This window comes from Trachurus trachurus (genome assembly GCF_905171665.1).
Source record: "Trachurus trachurus genome assembly, chromosome: 22".
Lineage (NCBI taxonomy): Eukaryota > Metazoa > Chordata > Actinopteri > Carangiformes > Carangidae > Trachurus > Trachurus trachurus.
Window position 1 is genome coordinate 3,606,701 of NC_139907.1, and position 16,304 is coordinate 3,623,004.

Here is a 16,304-nt window from a genome sequence, read left to right on the forward strand (position 1 = left end):
CATCTGTAATTTGATGCAAATCACAGGGAAAATGAAGACAATTCAGCTGAGGCTCAGACAATTCATTAATCACACTGAGAGTTTTAATCAGTGCACAGCAGGTCGTCAACACGTGTCTCTGTTTTCTGTTTTATTACACCAAAGTAAAGAACTTCCAGGAAATATTCTATGAATTTCAGAGTAAACCTCCTGTTGTCCTTCTGGGTCAAATTGACCCAATCTGTTCACTTCCTCCATCCTTCCTTCTTCCCTTCCTTCTTTCCACAATCCCTTTTCCCTCCCTCCCTCCCTCCCTCCCTCCCTCCCTCCCTCCCTCCCTTCCTTCCTTCCTTCCTTCCTTCCTTCCTTCCTTCCTTCCCTTCATCCTTACTTCTTCTTCCTTCCTCTTTTGATCAAGTTGACCTGATCTGTTCCCTCCCTCCATCTTTCTTTCCTTCCCTTTTCCCTTCGTTCTTTTCACAATCCTTTTTGCCTCCCTCCCTTCCTTCCCTTCATCCTTAATTCTTCCTTTTGACCCAATCTGTTCCCTCCCTCCATCTATCTATCTTTCCTTCCTTTTTCCTCCCATCGTTCCCTTTGTCCTTCCTGCCTTCCTTCCTTCCTTCTTTCTTTCTTTCCCTTTGTCCTTCCTTCCTTCTTTCTTTCCCTTCGTCCTTCCTTCCTTCCTTCTATCCCTTTATCCTTCCTTCTTTCCCTTTGTCCTTCCTTCCTTCCTTCCTTCCTTGTATCCCTTTATCCTTCCTTCCTTCCTTCTTTCCCTTTGTCCTTCCTTCCTTGTATCCCTTTATCCTTCCTTCCTTCCTTCCTTTCATCCCTCCTTCCTTGACCCAGGAGGACAGCAGGAGGGTTAAGAAAGTACAAAGCCTTTAAATAGCAGCAGCAGGTTGGATCTTTAAAGCAGTTTAGAGCAGAGAGTCAGAATAAAGATTTGCTATTGGCTTTAAGCACTAAGCACAGCTGAGGCTGATGGGAAAAGATTTTAGTTTAGTTTCCTTAACCTACAGAATGATGAAGGAGTCGGATGGAAAATTAGGGGCTGAATTCCTGCACCGGATCTCGTGGCAATTTATCTGATGGCTGTGGAGATATTTCACTCCAAAATCACAAATGTCAAGCCCGCAGCAGAGCCGGAGGAAATGTCACCGGAGTCAGAGGAGGTTCATCATCTGAAGGTTGTTGAGATATTTCAGTCTGGACTCGGTGACTGATGCCTGCAGCTTTTTATTTTAAAATGTAATTAATGTAATTTATTGTATTAATAATAAAGTTTCTGATCATAAATGAGTGGACAGATCTCATGCAGATACAATATATTAAGTAAATGAATATAAAAGCCAGTTAGCAGAGGCATTAAGCAGTTTCTGGAGCTGAAGCCAGAGAAAGTGAAGCTGATCGATACCTCAGACAGAGACCTGCTGCCAGCTTTAAGATCATTTACTTTAGAGGAGCACGGTCAATAAATACTGTATATATAGTGTTTTATTTCAATTAATATTCACTGTTACTGAAGAGATGGAGTCCAATCAATGTCCATTATGAACCACAGCAACTGACAAGTCTCTACAACCACAGACGATGCAGCGATGGGAGAAGATTCTGTTTCTGTGCTGCAGGTGGTTAAAACACATGGTCATCAATAACTGATGATCTGTAAACAATGAACTTAAACACAGTATGGAAAACGCTGCAGAGAGCGAGGAGCCTGCTGCCAGGACTAAAGGGCACGGGACATAATGAGGCGACCGGTGCCGTATGTATAATTTATTGTGTTGAACGCACGCTGAGGAAACGACCCGCTGAGCTCAGAGAGTATGAAGACTGAACAACAAATACACAACTGAGTTATAATGAGAGGAAAGTAAATTCAATAAGGAGTTTTATTTCCATTAAAATAATTTAAAAAATCCTGGAGAAATGTATTTAACATCTACTTCCTCTTTGCATGTTTCAAACCCCGAATCCCTGATTTTTTCCTCAGATTTCCCTCCGGAACGCCGTCTTCGTCTTTTTTTAATAAAGTGCTGCTCATTTTCTGCTCAGACGGAGCCGGATGACTGACAGCTGAAGCACCTCTAAGCTCGGGTGAACATTAAACTCTCCAGGTTGAATTATTATCGGTGTAAGAGAAGAGAAAACATCTGGTTCCTCCATGAAAACTTAAAGGTACAAAGTTAAAGTCGACTCTGACTCCTACGCTGCTGCTTCATGCTACAGTAACAAGCAACCAATCAGAGTCCTTCATACTCAGCTGTGGTGAGAGGAGTTAGTACAGATGTGATGAAACGATCATGTATGTCGACCAACGACGACTTAAGACTCAAATCAGATTTGCATCCAAATTTATCACAGATTGCAACCAGATTTTAAGAAAATGCTAATTCATGCTAATTCACATCCACAAGGCAAAACTTTTCCATTTCTCTCAAATCAAAAATGTTCTTTGTGATATTTAGAGATACAGATTTTTTTTCTTTTGGAAACATACGTCGAGTCTTTGGCCTCTTACACCACCTGTTTCTAAAAAGATGTGCAAATGAACTTTACTGTAGGCTATCTACAACACCGTTTCCATCAAGGAAGTTCCTGGTAAAGGAATTTTACAGGAAACATACTCTCACTCTGTATGGGACCTGCCCATAGACTGTAAAAAACATGGACGTAGCATCCGTGATGTCACCCATTGGTTTTGGGGAGTCGTTTTTGTGACTCAAATATGGCGGCTTGAACAGCGCCATGTTGGATTTTGGTGGGCGTGTAAACCTAATAATAGTAAAACGGTAGAGTTTAAAAAAAATTCACCCCCCTCAGAGTTTGTGCGGGGGTAGAAACTATCGGTTGAAACCAAAAAACGTGATGACACCAGGCTTTGATCATGTTTATTGAGGATGTAAAGTCGGCGATTTTAACATGGGGGTCTATGGAGAAATGCTGCTTTCTGACACCAGCCCCCAGTGGCAGCCGAGGGGATTGCAGTTTTTTGAACGCGGAAGTGAGCTTCACTTCTCAGACCGACAACTGCCCCCTTGGACCTGCCAGACTCTTGAGGCGACATAATGTGCAAAGTTTGGATCGTCAAACTTCATAGTTTTGTTTTGTAATGGTGTGTGTTTTCCTTTTACTGCTCTTGTTGTTTTCCTGCAGTGTAGAATCCCGAGGTTTAAAAATGCTGCTTACTATGGAGCTTCCTCTTGGGGTAACATCCCATTTTGAGTTATACCCAATCAGCACAGAGTAAACCTGTTCTTCGGGGCCCTGAGTACCTACCTACGCCAAGCAGGGACTCGTTTAGCCGCCAGAAAAGTTCTGTGTTCCTGCAGTGGAGATGCTAACAGCCACGTAAAACTACCCCGAAGTTCCTGCAGTGGAAACACCCTTCAAACTTCTAGCTTGCTAACTTTGCTAACATGACTTCAACTGACGCCACAATTTAACAATGAAAACTCAACTACTAAATCACATTCCTTATTATTAATCTATAAAAATCTGAGAACACAAGTGACTGACTAAGAGCTAATGAGGTAGCTAACCTAACTAGCAACATAGCACTAAGTCTGGCAGGCTAACAGGCAGCTAATCACATTCTCCTAGATTTTTATTGGCCGTGCTATTATGAAATTGCGTTTCATAAAATTGGATTTTGGACAAAAAACATATAACCATACTGTGCAATTTCTGATTGAACAGCTCTGTTACTTTCTACAGTAGCTTACAAGAAACCAACAAAAGAAAGGCAACATCCGACTACTGATAAACTGGTCGTCCATGCTAAATATGAGGCTGCACGCAAACATACGGTGTAAATAAAGGTTTAAATATCTGTGCATTAACTTGTGTTTTACTGGTTTGAGAATCATCAGGATCGTACAGTGTGTGTGAAAAAACAGATGTGAGACTTACCCTCTTGCGCAGGTTGCAGGTGAGGATGAGGTTGCGGGAGAAGGAGTTGGCGAAGGCCGTGTAAAACTCCAGCACCTTGAGCAGAGCTTCTCTCTTGATGATGTGCAGGTCGCAGTACGTCAGCGCTCGGACGTTAGCGCACGCGTGAGCGAGGGTCGTCTCCTTCCAAAAGACGTCGCCGAACACGTCGCCTTTCCCTGAAGGAGAAAAGGAAACAAGAATTTTTTAGATTTACCTGAATTATCCAACAACCATCTCAGGTGTGAGGACCTGAAACAAATCAATCCACTGGTCCTGTTGTTTCTTTTAAAATAAAAAGGGTAAACTCTGCAAGTCCGGTCTCTTTTTTGCTGTTTTGGTCTTTTTTTTTCTTTCTCCGGAGCTCCTCCTACAGTTTCTGAGTGCATATTTTCACTGCGTCGTTGTGCCGTAAAGCAGTCCATGTTTCTCACGAGACGAGAGCTGGAACACCGAACGGACATCTTACAAGGTTGGTTTTCAGCCAAGAGACGCTAGGTGGAAGGCAGAGAGCCTCCATTCTCCCCGGAACTAGTTACTAGTCATTGACTCAATGATTCTCAAACTTTTTTTTTTTTCTTTAATAGAAATGTAACCACTATTTCAAGATTTTTCTTTAAACTTTTTTTTTGAGAAATTTTACGACTTTCTTTAGAATTTAAAACATTTTTTTTACCAGTTTTTTGAGACATTTTTGGGAAAATATTTTTCTTTTTTTTTTAGAATTCTTGCCACGTTTTTCTAGAATTTTTTTAAAAACTTTTATTTGTTGAAAAATGTTATCACAAAAAGTCTTTTTTCCAGAAATTTCTCAACAATATTTCCACAAATTCACGCCATTGGCCCTAATTCGAACATATACATTGACTAAAAAAGTAATGTTCTTCAGTCTCAGAACAAATATTTGTGTGGCGGTGTCGCCATGGAGACGAGAGCTGGGACACCGGGTCAGAGGCTCTGATCTTACAAGGTTGGTTTTCAGCCAAGAGACGCTCCATTCTCCCTGGAACTAGTTACAAGTCAATGATTTAACCAGTATTACTACTCTGAAGCTGGGCATTCAGGTACAAATCTTGCATACCGTAGCTCCTCTTAAAGTTGTGTAATATAAAAACGGAATCTTCTGCTTTTGGACTGTTGTTGGATAAATCAACATTGGCGGGTTTTAGTTATTTAGAGACCACAGAAATATCTGGAAAACCAGTCAAGAATGAGAATGATTAGTTGCAGCCAGAGCCAGACAGAAAAAAAAATCGATTTCCTGGTGTAAAATAACACCGTTTCAGGGATATTAAAGTATAAAGTCCTTCAAACTCTGCTGTCATTACCACTGAGTCAAAAACACCTAACAGAGCTCCCCACAATCGACACGCAGAGTGGTCATGATTGTCGGATTATGTGTTTCTAAAAAGTGCAGTTAAGAGCAGCTGATGAGCACTTTAGTTTGCAGAAAACCGAGAGAGAGGTTTTTAATACAGATTGGACCTTTTTTGCAGAAGTTTTCGAGAGCTGCCCTGGATTTTTCTTCTTTTTTTTTTTTCTAAGAGTTGCTCGTGTGTTGAAGAGCCAAGTCCCTGTGGCTGCAGCTCTCCAGGAAACTCTATTATCTTCATTTCTTCAACTGGGTTTCTCTGATGCTGCAGCTCCAAACCACATAACAGAGGAAGTGTAACCACAGTAGAGTTTTCCAGACAAACAGAGAGTGACATCTTTTATTGGACCAGCACATTAGGTCGTATTGATAAAAGGAGATCAGAGATAACGATGTAAAAGAAGAAAAAGGAGATTTACTGATGAATACGAGGAGCCGTACGGACATATGTCGAGAGTAAAACACTGAACGTGCACCATCTGCATCTCTGCATAAACCACACATACAGTACTACACACTCTTGCGCTCTTTTTCTGTCCCTAGCAACAGTTTTTACCTGGCCTTAGCAACCGGAGAGAGCTGCTGATCTCACCACGTGTCGCTGATACCAGGAGGCACGTAATGTAACAGGTACAGTTACAGATATTTCATCAGCCTCGGATCCAACATAATCCGAGCGGAACGAAAAGGAGAAAATGTGGCAGAGAGACAAAGGAAAATAAAAAATAAAAAAGGAGGAGGAGGAGGAGGTGGTGGTGTGAGTAAGAAGGGAAAAGGCAGAACAAAGTGCATTAATAAGAGGGAGATGGTCCGACGGCTGCAGTTATCCCTCTGGTTGTGTTTCTGAGAGCTGTCAGTCAGAACGGAGCCTCGACTTTCATCACAAAACCAGAGTGACATTTCAAACAGTTTCACATTGGTACAATTTCTTCCTGCCGATCAAACTGTGTCTGTGTGTTTGTGTGTGTGAAACGTGTTGAAATTTTCTTTGAATTTGAATTTGTTTTGTTCTTTTGTTTGTCTCTTCTACTGCGGTGGTTTTTGTTTTTTGTTTTTTTAAATTGCTGATGGAAATTACAGTAAAAGTCAAACTGGGAAAGTACAAAGTGGTTTTTTTTTTCATTAGTTTAACTGTAAAAAACAACAAAAAAAGCTGATAATGGACCCATCGAACCACACACATTGACTAACCCTGCATAATTGATTATCACTGTACACAAAATGATAAAAATCTACACAGAAATCAGGATGGTGGTGACAAAACATTGTCAAATAAAGGTCTACAGTAAAGCTGTGACTTTTTTACTTAGTTGTAACTTATGTATTATGTATGATCTCTGCAGGAACTGAACATATGTCTTTGCGTATACCTAATTGTGTCTTTAACAGCTGTGCAGCCACTCGTCCTGAGATAAGACAGATTTAACAGTTGTACATGTCTTTGCATTCATGCTTGGGCTTACTGTATCTGCAAAGTCCTGCATTTAACATGTTACTGTAGAAGTAATAAATATTAATGCATTACATTTATGTAAAAGTGAAGAAACATTCAGAAAATGTGCTCAAAAGCATTAAAGGTTTATGCAAAAAAAAGATCCCAGTTGGACTTTTCTGCACTTTCACTTTTCAGCACTTTATTTTGAAGGAGTTCTTTCTGTTCTTGACATGACAACAAACTCTGGGATCCTTTCACTTCCAACTAATGTTGTCTGTCAGATGACTGTAATGTATTTTAATGTGATGTGATGCAGTTATATGTGGTGAAACATCATGTCTGTGTAGATTAAAGAGGAACTGGTTCTTAGTCATATCAGTTTTTCTTTTTTTTCTTTTTTCTTTTTACAGAAGTTGCAGTTTTCTTGCAAAAAAAAAAAAAAGCCAAAAATAAACTCCTGCGCCCTGAAGCACTGAGACTCACCTGCCTCCCCCCTCTCCCTCCCCCCTCTGATCCCGACCCAAACGCAGCCACCTGGACACTTGACTCATCACCTGCCAGCTCACATTCCTCATGCTAATCAGCCCGGGCAGACCGACGCATGTTTACACGCCTCAGTTCCTCTGGTAATAGTAATAATAAGAATAAGAATAATGATAGTAATAATTATAGATTTGTAAGCAGCATCAAATCGTTCACGTATCAAAAGTTGCAGTTGACAGGTTTATTTTTAGATACAGTGGATTAATAAAGTCAAAAAAAAAAATGCTTCATCAGCAGTTTGTTTCCAGTGAGGGAGAATAATATCACCTTCATTCACTCTCACTGTAATAGACACACACACACACATACACACACAAAAAAAAGTTGAATCTGGGCCAATCAGGACTCAGATCTGTGTCAAACAACCGCCAGCTCAGCGTTTCCGTGACAGCTGACCCGGATGGGATGTGACGAAAAGCAGTGCACAGTGTCCACGAGCTGTCACAACACACAGCGCGTTACACTCACACAACATACTTTCACTAAAACAGCTGACACAGAGAGTGAGTGAGTGAGTGAGTGACTGGATCTCATCTCCACTGTGCCCCCCCAACAGTCTCTTTCTCTCCCAGCATGCAACAGCAGCAGCAGGAATGAGCTCCCCGGAGAAAACCGCAGCTCCACGCCAATTAGCCGTCTGGATGTGGACTTGGTCCTGGAGGGGGGAGGAGGGAGGAGGAGGAGGGGAGGAGGAGAGGATGGGAGGAGGAGGGGAGGAGGGCTGGTTTCACCGAGCATGACACTGTACAGCAGGGTTAAAAACCACAGTGAGGGTTGTTACGATAGGGGAGGGGAAGGAGAGGAGGGGACGGACACATCGGTGCCATGACCTCACATCACCAGGTTTTGTAACGGCGCTCAGCCACAGCCCAGAAACACAGTGTTCATATCATCCATTACACACCGAGCACAATGTTCACGCTGCTGTCGTCTACAGCATCCAGGTTCTGCTCTAGTGTTGACCTCAGTTTAACCCTCAGTTATCAGGCCATTGGTTTGGTTTGGTAGGTCTGGTTTACTTTGGGCGTTTTAACACCTGACAGTCTGAACTCTGGTTGGTGTTTCTGCTCCATCGTCTCCATCTGATCCGGTTGGAACTGTTTATGACATGTTGACGTCTTGTCCTCATCACCTACATATGCTGCGTTGGTTTGTAAACAGATGTGCGTACTGTATGACGTAGTCGCAAAGTCACCAAAGCTCGATAGCAAAGTGACTATGAACTATTGTGTTATATAACAATGGTTCTCAAAGTGGGGTCCGGGGACTCCAAGGGGTCCTCGAGAGGGTTCAAGAGGGTCCCCAACTTTTTCTTGAAATTTTACCACTTTTTTTTTTTTAGAATTTTTGAAGTTTTTTGAGATTTTTTTTTTTCTTGAAATTTTACTACTTTTTTTCTAGAATTTTCAGTTTTTTGAGAAAGTTTCTTTAAAATATTTTTTTTCTTGAAATTTTACCACTTTTTTTCTAAAATCTTTAAAAAATTTTGAGAATTTATTTTTATTTTTTGAAATTTACTTCTTTTTCTAGAATTTCTTTTTTGAAACTTTTTTTTTTTTTTTTTTAATTTTACCACTTTTTTCTAGAATTGTTTTTTCAACATTTTGGGAAAAAATTCTAACATTTTTTTCTCTACAGTATACTAATTTGAACGTACATTGACTAAAAAAAGTAACTTTCTTCAGTCTCAGAACAAATATTTGTGTATTTCTGGTGTTTGCTTCAAACTTTTGTCCAATGTGTTAATTTAGGGGTCCTTGGTGTGAAAACGTTTGAGAACACACTGAAACAGTTATGTCATTTCCAGCTACCAGCAGCATCAACACCATCAGGTCCAATGTGGAGCCTTGTTGGGATTCAGATGAACGTCCAGGAAACTTTCACACCTGGAAATTTGGTTTGGATCAAACAGAAAAAAAAAAAAGTCTGGACCAAACGAGGTCGGTGTGAAAGCCTCTTTAGTCCAGAAGATAAAAACATGATCGATGGTGAACAAAGAGAGTCCACTGAGCCCTGAACTGACATATTAACATCAACATGGTGATCAATAAGTGCTGATTGATCCCCGACTCTCCTGACCCTCAGTGTCAAAAAAACCAAACATCTTGACATGAACAAGTTGCTCATTATGACCGTGTGTGACAGAGGGACCAGTGTTGTTTTCAGCCTTGTTAGTTTCACTGTGTGTGTGTGTGTGCGCGCGCGTGTGCGTCACTCATGAAACTTAACAGGTGTGAACGTAGTTTAGATAGAGATGAAGGCCAACTCCAAATATGGGCGTGGACGGACCCATGATGCATTTACGTGCTTTGCATTTAGTAATTAAGGTGAAGCTGCAAATATAAAGTCCTTTGGGAAGAGAACAAGTGTGTGGGAATCTCAGTGTCTCAGAGACTTCTAACACACCTGTTGATCAACCAACAGGTGTGTGAATCTGTGTGGTGGTTGTTACCTGTTTGTATGAAGTGTAAATGTTTTTATCTGTTCAACTGATGAAAAAAAACACTGTCAAATACTACAAGTTTGACTTTTAAAAACATCCAACTCACTGCTTCTATCCAACAAAAAATGAGAAATTACTCTTATTACATAACACACACATAGGGCCTATATATATATATATACAATAATTAATATAATATCATTAAAATAAAAAACAGTAAAGCCACTGTGTTTCCTGATTGAGATGTTCCAGCATGTCTCCTTTATTGAAATGGAATCAAAGAGATGATTGATCAGTTTCCTAAATGAGAGAAACTTTATCCAACTGTCCAACTTCCGCTCCTCTGGTTCGTCTCTTTTATTTACAGTACAGGAGCTCTTTGACTCGTCCACTCTCATCTTGTCCTGACACCGTTTCCCATTAGTGGGTTTCTAAGTGTTACTGAGAACATGGAGCTTCAAACATCCCAGTCAGTTCTTGTTTCTCTGATCTCTTATTGACTAAAGACTCAGGCTGTATATGACGACTCCCTGCTGGAACGACTGGCAGATGAAGCAACACATCTACATTCCTCCCTACCACCACCAGTAGTGTATTAAAACTCCTTTAATCCCAATGGGATCCTGCAGGACCCACTGGACTCACTATCAGATCTCAGCCTCGCTCTCGACGTAAACGCAAACCAAACACAGATAAAAAAAAAAAAAAGTCATTAACCCTCCAGGCTCTATCTGGCCATTTGTTTCCAGTTCGCTTTCTTTTTTAACGACCATTTTAGCTGTGTTGGTGCATAGGGAATGACATTTCCCAAAGGTCAGGATTTTTTATCTAATTTATTAATTTTCAGCTTCAGCCCTTTACTGTAACTATACTGTATACATCAAGTTGTGCACTTGGGCTCCATCATGGCCAATTGAAACCCATGAAAACTACATTTTTAGGGTTGATTATGTCATTTGTCCATTTTTAATCAAGGGTGCAATTTCTTGTAAAATGTTCAGTTTCCAATATAAGGGGGCGTATGACGTGCTTACTGCACTCCAATGAATGATACAATTTTGACATATATGTGATCTCATTAATAATAATAACATAAGAAAATTTAGCAACCCTGAGAATATAGAAAATTGGTCATTTTTGAAGTGCACTGTGCAAACAAACGGGCAATTGAAGGGTTAAAAAATTAAAAAGGAATGAATATTTTATACTCATGTCAAGAACTGATGTTAGTTAACAACTTTATGCAGCAAAAGTAGCAAATACAATAACTGCCTGGTCTTGGACTTTTTTTTTTTTTGGCCACGAAACAAACAGAGAGGAGAGTGATTTTGAACAAAGCCAGAGGGTGAAGACAGAACGGTGGATTATCTGACACAAAACATCGATTTTAAATGAAATATGTTGCAGATTTCGTTGTCTAACAGATGTGTTGGTGACTCTGGATGCTGCTGCAGCCTGTATCATACCCCCATCCTCCCACCCCCCTCCATCCTCCCATCAGCAGAAACAGAAACTGCCTGCGGGCGGGTGGGCCTTTATCATGCAGTGCAGCTCGCCGGACGTCAGTCAGTCCAGTGAGAGGCATTTGAGGCTGCTGTGGATGCTGATGCTGCTGATGCTGTAGCGCCTGTCAGCCCATTATCCTGCAGAAGTGAGTGGGCGGACACAGCGATACAGCTGCTGTGACACTGATATCCACCAACAGCAGCATTAATGGCCCTCATCACACCACAAGTACTGCCACTATTAGTATTTGGAGTACGCTTTTTAAACAATTACTGCACTTCAGACTTCAGACTTCGGAGAAATCATTGATCCAGCTGCAGCTTCAGGCTGAAAATGCTTTAGTTTGTTTTATTTTTTTTCTCTCCAATTTTAGACGGGAATTGATTGATTAATGATTAACGAGTTCTCCTCAATATGTTGGGTGCAGAAAAAAAGCAATAAAGAAGTTTAATGAAGCTCATTCTGTTCTCGACAAGAGGAACATGATGTGCTTAAAAGTTCCAACATGATCAGCTTGATATTAATCAAAACCACTTATGCTAATGAGACCATTCATTACGGTAATTGATGAATTAATTACCGAATGCTGATGTATCTGGTCCTCACAACATATGTGCAGTAATATAAACTTTTTTTTCTCCCCCCCCCCCCCCACAAGATTAATATGCAGCATGGTCCTTTGAAATGTGATGAAATATAAGACGTAGAAAAAAACACAGCGTTTTATAATCAGCCAACGAGCGGTTTGGTTCACAATTATTAACACTGATTAACACAGCACGTTTTAACTGCTTGAACCAAAACATGCTGTAAATCTGAGACTATGTTTTATCATCTACAAGTACAGCCTTCAAGCCACTAAAACTCAAATATTTAAAATGAAATTCAGTGGATTTAGGTGGCAGTTTCCCCTGCAGCTCAACACCCGTAACAAAGCAGTTATCTGCAGCTCCCATAATGCACTTTCACTTCAGGAAAGAATAAAAAGGCATAATCCATAAAATCACTTTCAATTCATCTGCATTAAATCCTCAGGTTTTCATTCTGAGTGGCACGCTGACAAAAGACCAGCCAACTGAAGACGCCGGCTGCATGCAGCTAGCTGCTGATCTCTACATCACACTGCGACAGTCTTCTTGCACATTTCAGGTTTTTATCAAAGTGACGTATTTCATCTGATGTCAGGGTTAGAGAGCTTTACCATATCTTTATCAGAGTACAAGTGACTGAATAACTTCCTCATTCATGTTGACGCCCTTCAAAGATGTGTTCACGAGTCCTGAGAACAAATGGCGTTGTTTATTCTAATACAGTGACTCGGTATCGGAAAACGATGGGACGAGGCTAGCTGGTTAGCATGCTAACTTCTGTAGTTGAAAAAGCAGGAAAACAAAAGAGTGGCTTTTCACCTCTGGAGTAAAGAAGTAAAGTTTGATTATGAATTCACGATGTTTCATCTAGCCAGCTGTTCATGCTAATGTTAGCTATGTAGCAAGAGAGAAACTTACAAACAGCTTGATTTACATCAGCTCTGCATCAGGAAACCTCTCTGTTGCCTTTCATCTTAAACTGAACTCTTAATGTATTCCTCTCCACTAATCTATTCCACATCTTAAATGGGCCTGCACTGATTCTTATTACCAGATCTTGTAACGCAGCCAGACTCATATGCGGTCGGAGGCTCATCTCCTCCTGCTCGCTGCTGACGTAGTGCTCGGTGGGCCAGAACATATTGCTGTGTGAATAGAAGGCCAGAATAAAAATCCTTTTCTCATAACCGAGCATGAATAATGGATTAAGAAATTAATCAGCTCATCATTTTTGGCAAAACAAAATAAGAGGGTGGCTGATTTTTTTTCTTTTTCTTTTTTCTCAGAGTCACGAGCAGAGGAGGAGGAGGAGAAATCATCATCTATAGATAATTCAGGCTAAACTGCTGCTGCAGTTTGGTCGTCTGTTTACCCAACTGTTCCCTGACTGCTGAGATACCAACAGTTTGTCTGAGGTTTGATGGAAACAAGGCAAAAAGGGGGTGAAAAGGTATCCCTAAAGTAAGGAACCCTATGCAAGTGATTTGAGATTTCAAAGACTCAAGATACTGTACAGTCGTTAGATGATATTTAGACTTAACATAACATAAAATCAACTTTAACCATGACATAAAAGCTGGTCTGTCCTCTTCATTGGTTGCACTGGTGTATATCCTTGAGATGAAACAACCGAAGCCACAATGTCAGCCCCCCCCCATCAATCAGCTCTTCAGAACATCCCATAACATGAAAGTGACCCCAGGGGTGCAGAGTAGTAAAGGTTATCTGTGCAGAGAGTTTAACCTCAGAAGCACAGAGGTTAATGGACCAGCAGCAATCTGACAGAACATGAAGGAGCTTCGCAGACGAACGACCTAGCTAGTTGGTTGAGCCAAGACAAGTTGGGTTGAATTTTTTCACTCTCATGAGTAAAATTTGGCAGAATGTTTTTCACTGGGGCTGAAAAACTCCATCTGCTTTGTAGAAAGTAGAAAAAGATTCTGCTACTTCCGTCTCCTCGGGTTTGAGATTTGAGTTTATTCCTGTTATTTGCACCATTTCCTGCTTAATTCATGTGTGTTTTGTGTCTCATAGTGTTGTGGTCAAGACTACCCAACCCAAGACCAGGGCAAGACCAAGACCAGAGCATACCAAGACCAGCACAAGACCAAGACTTTGAGGGGGTTGAAATCGCATCAAGACCAAGACCAGAGCATACCAAGACTTTGAAGGGGTCAAGACAAAGTCAAGACAAAGACCAGAGAATACCAAGACCAAGACTTTGAGGGAGTCAAGACCAAGACCAGAGCATACCAAGACCAAGACAAGATCAAGACTTTGAGGGGGTTGAAACCAAGTCAAGACCAAGACCAGGACTTTGAGAGTGTTGAGACTGAGTCAAGACCAAGACCAGGACAAAACCAATATTTTAAGGGGATTGAATCCGAGTCAAGACCAAGACCAGAGCATACCAAGACCAAGACAAGACCAAGACTTTGAGGGGGTCAAGACCAAGACCAGAGAATACCAAGACCAGCAAAAGACCAAGACTTTGAGGGAGTCAAGGCTGAGTCAAGACCAAGACCAGGACAAAACCAATATTTGAAGGGGGTTGAATCCGAGTCAAGACCAAGACCAGGACTTTGAGGGTGTTGAGACCGAGTGAAGAACAAGACCAGAGCATACCAAAACAAAGATAGTGAGGGGGTTGAAACCGCATCAAGACCAAGACTTTGAAGAGGTCGAGACCAAGTCAAGACTAGGGGGGGTTAGGGTTAGGTTGGACTGAGTAAAAATGTAGACCAAGACCTTGAAACTGTTTGAGACTGAGACCGATCTCAAGTACCACAACATCTGTCTCCTCTAGATTTCTTCAGTAGCTACAGTATCGGTGCTTCCTTTCTTCTCTGTTCCTCCTGAACAACAGTAGCAGTGCTGTTGTTACTGCTGGTGTGAAGTTTATTTACTCTTTAGCTTGTTTTATTTAGCCTCATCCCTCTGGTTCTGGTTCTGTCTGCCTGTGTATCGACAAGTTTCCTGCTGTCTTTCTGACTTCATCCCCTCGTTCAAGGTCAAGACTCAGATACAACAGTCATTACTTCTTAGATCGATTAGCGGTAGATTTGAGGTTTTACTGTCCAGCCTTGCTACAGATTTACAGACTGATATGGATCTTCTCTTTGTTACCGGTCATTTATAATAAAAGTTTGTTGCTCTGCTGGTTCTCACTTTCTGACATATTGATTGATTTTTTTCTTCACAGCTGTCCGTCAATGTGGGCAAATGACCCCGGTCTCCATTCTTTCTGACAATAGCCGCAGTAATCTTATTGGACTTCTGTCTGGTGTGATGTGTCTGAGAAAAAGAAAAAGGAAAAAAAGAAAGCTGCAGTATTAGTTCCTGGACGGTTTCCAAACCTCCACAATCAGGATGTTTTTCATCAGATCTGCTGGGTGTTACTACTCGTCTGAGTCGAGCTGCCGGCTGCAGGCGACGGAGAACGAGAGCCTGGGTAGAGCTGAGCCTGGTGGATCATGGGAAATTAGCGGGTTATTAAATGTGAGTATTTACTAGAGTTGCCACAGTGTTGTGTTGTGTTTACGTTTGCGTGCTCATTTACACTTGTGCATGAGGTGTCGGTGTGTGTGTGTGCATGAGAGCGTGATACCAAAGCTAATTTACACATTAAAGAGTCATAATAAAAAGATACAGTGGCGTTCGTATATGTAACCTTTGCTGCTCATGTGTTTGTGTGTGTGTGTTTGTGTGTGTGTACACCTGATGCCAGTGGACACTAATGAGAGCAGAGTGTGTAGCAGCCTCACTGCTCAGCCTGGGGAAATCAGCAGCTTTAAAACCACAACCCTCCATCCTCCTCCTCCTCTTCTCCTCCTCTTCTTCTCCCTCCATCCTCCTCTGATCCGTCCACTTTGCCTCATTTCCCTCCATCTTTCGATTTTTTTTGTAAATCCTCTCAATCTCTCCCTCCTCGTCTAAATCTCCATCCTCCTAACCTCCGTTTTACAGTCTGTCCTCCTCCTGTCTTTTTGTCCTCCAAGTCCACTCCTCTTTTCTCCTCCTCCTCTTCCTCCTCAATCCTTTTAACTTCATGCCCCTTGTCTTCTCTCTCCATCTGCTCCGTCCATCCCTTCCCTTTCGCTCCCTCTTGCCACATCATTCCCCCTCTTTCCCCAGTGGCCTCCTCCCTCTTTTCTTCTGCAGTGCTCTCTATCATTTCCTTTGTCCCCGTTCCCATCCTCCTCCTCCTCCTCCTCTTCTTCCATGAGCTTAATTTGGTTTTGAAACGAGAAAAAGATCATTTGAGCAGGTGAGAATCCAAAAAAACTCTCCTGTCGACTCCCTCCCTTCCATCTTCCCACCCCCTGCTGTGCTCGGCAACTGTTCATATACACACCTTATCCCACACTGTGTGGATCAGTGTGTGAGTGTGTGTGTGAACAGAGAAACACTGCAAAGCTTGCGTATGTGTATGTCAGTGCAAATTTAAACTAACTATATCTGCATGTCCTTGTCTGTTGTTTCTCCGTCACTAATCAATGA

The 16,304-nt window shown here is 41.5% G+C and overlaps 1 protein-coding gene across 1 annotated transcript in view; it reads right to left on the reverse strand.

Annotated features, from left to right (window-relative positions):
• The window catches only part of kcnh5b (potassium voltage-gated channel, subfamily H (eag-related), member 5b), a gene marked incomplete at both ends in the record, with an annotated part of 186,153 nt that overhangs the window by 37,500 nt on the left and 132,349 nt on the right, over window positions 1–16,304 (reverse strand). Inside the window, 1 exon segment of the mRNA XM_083998777.1 lies at window positions 3,898–4,094. Within this exon segment, the coding sequence (XP_083854903.1) occupies window positions 3,898–4,094 (197 nt within the window).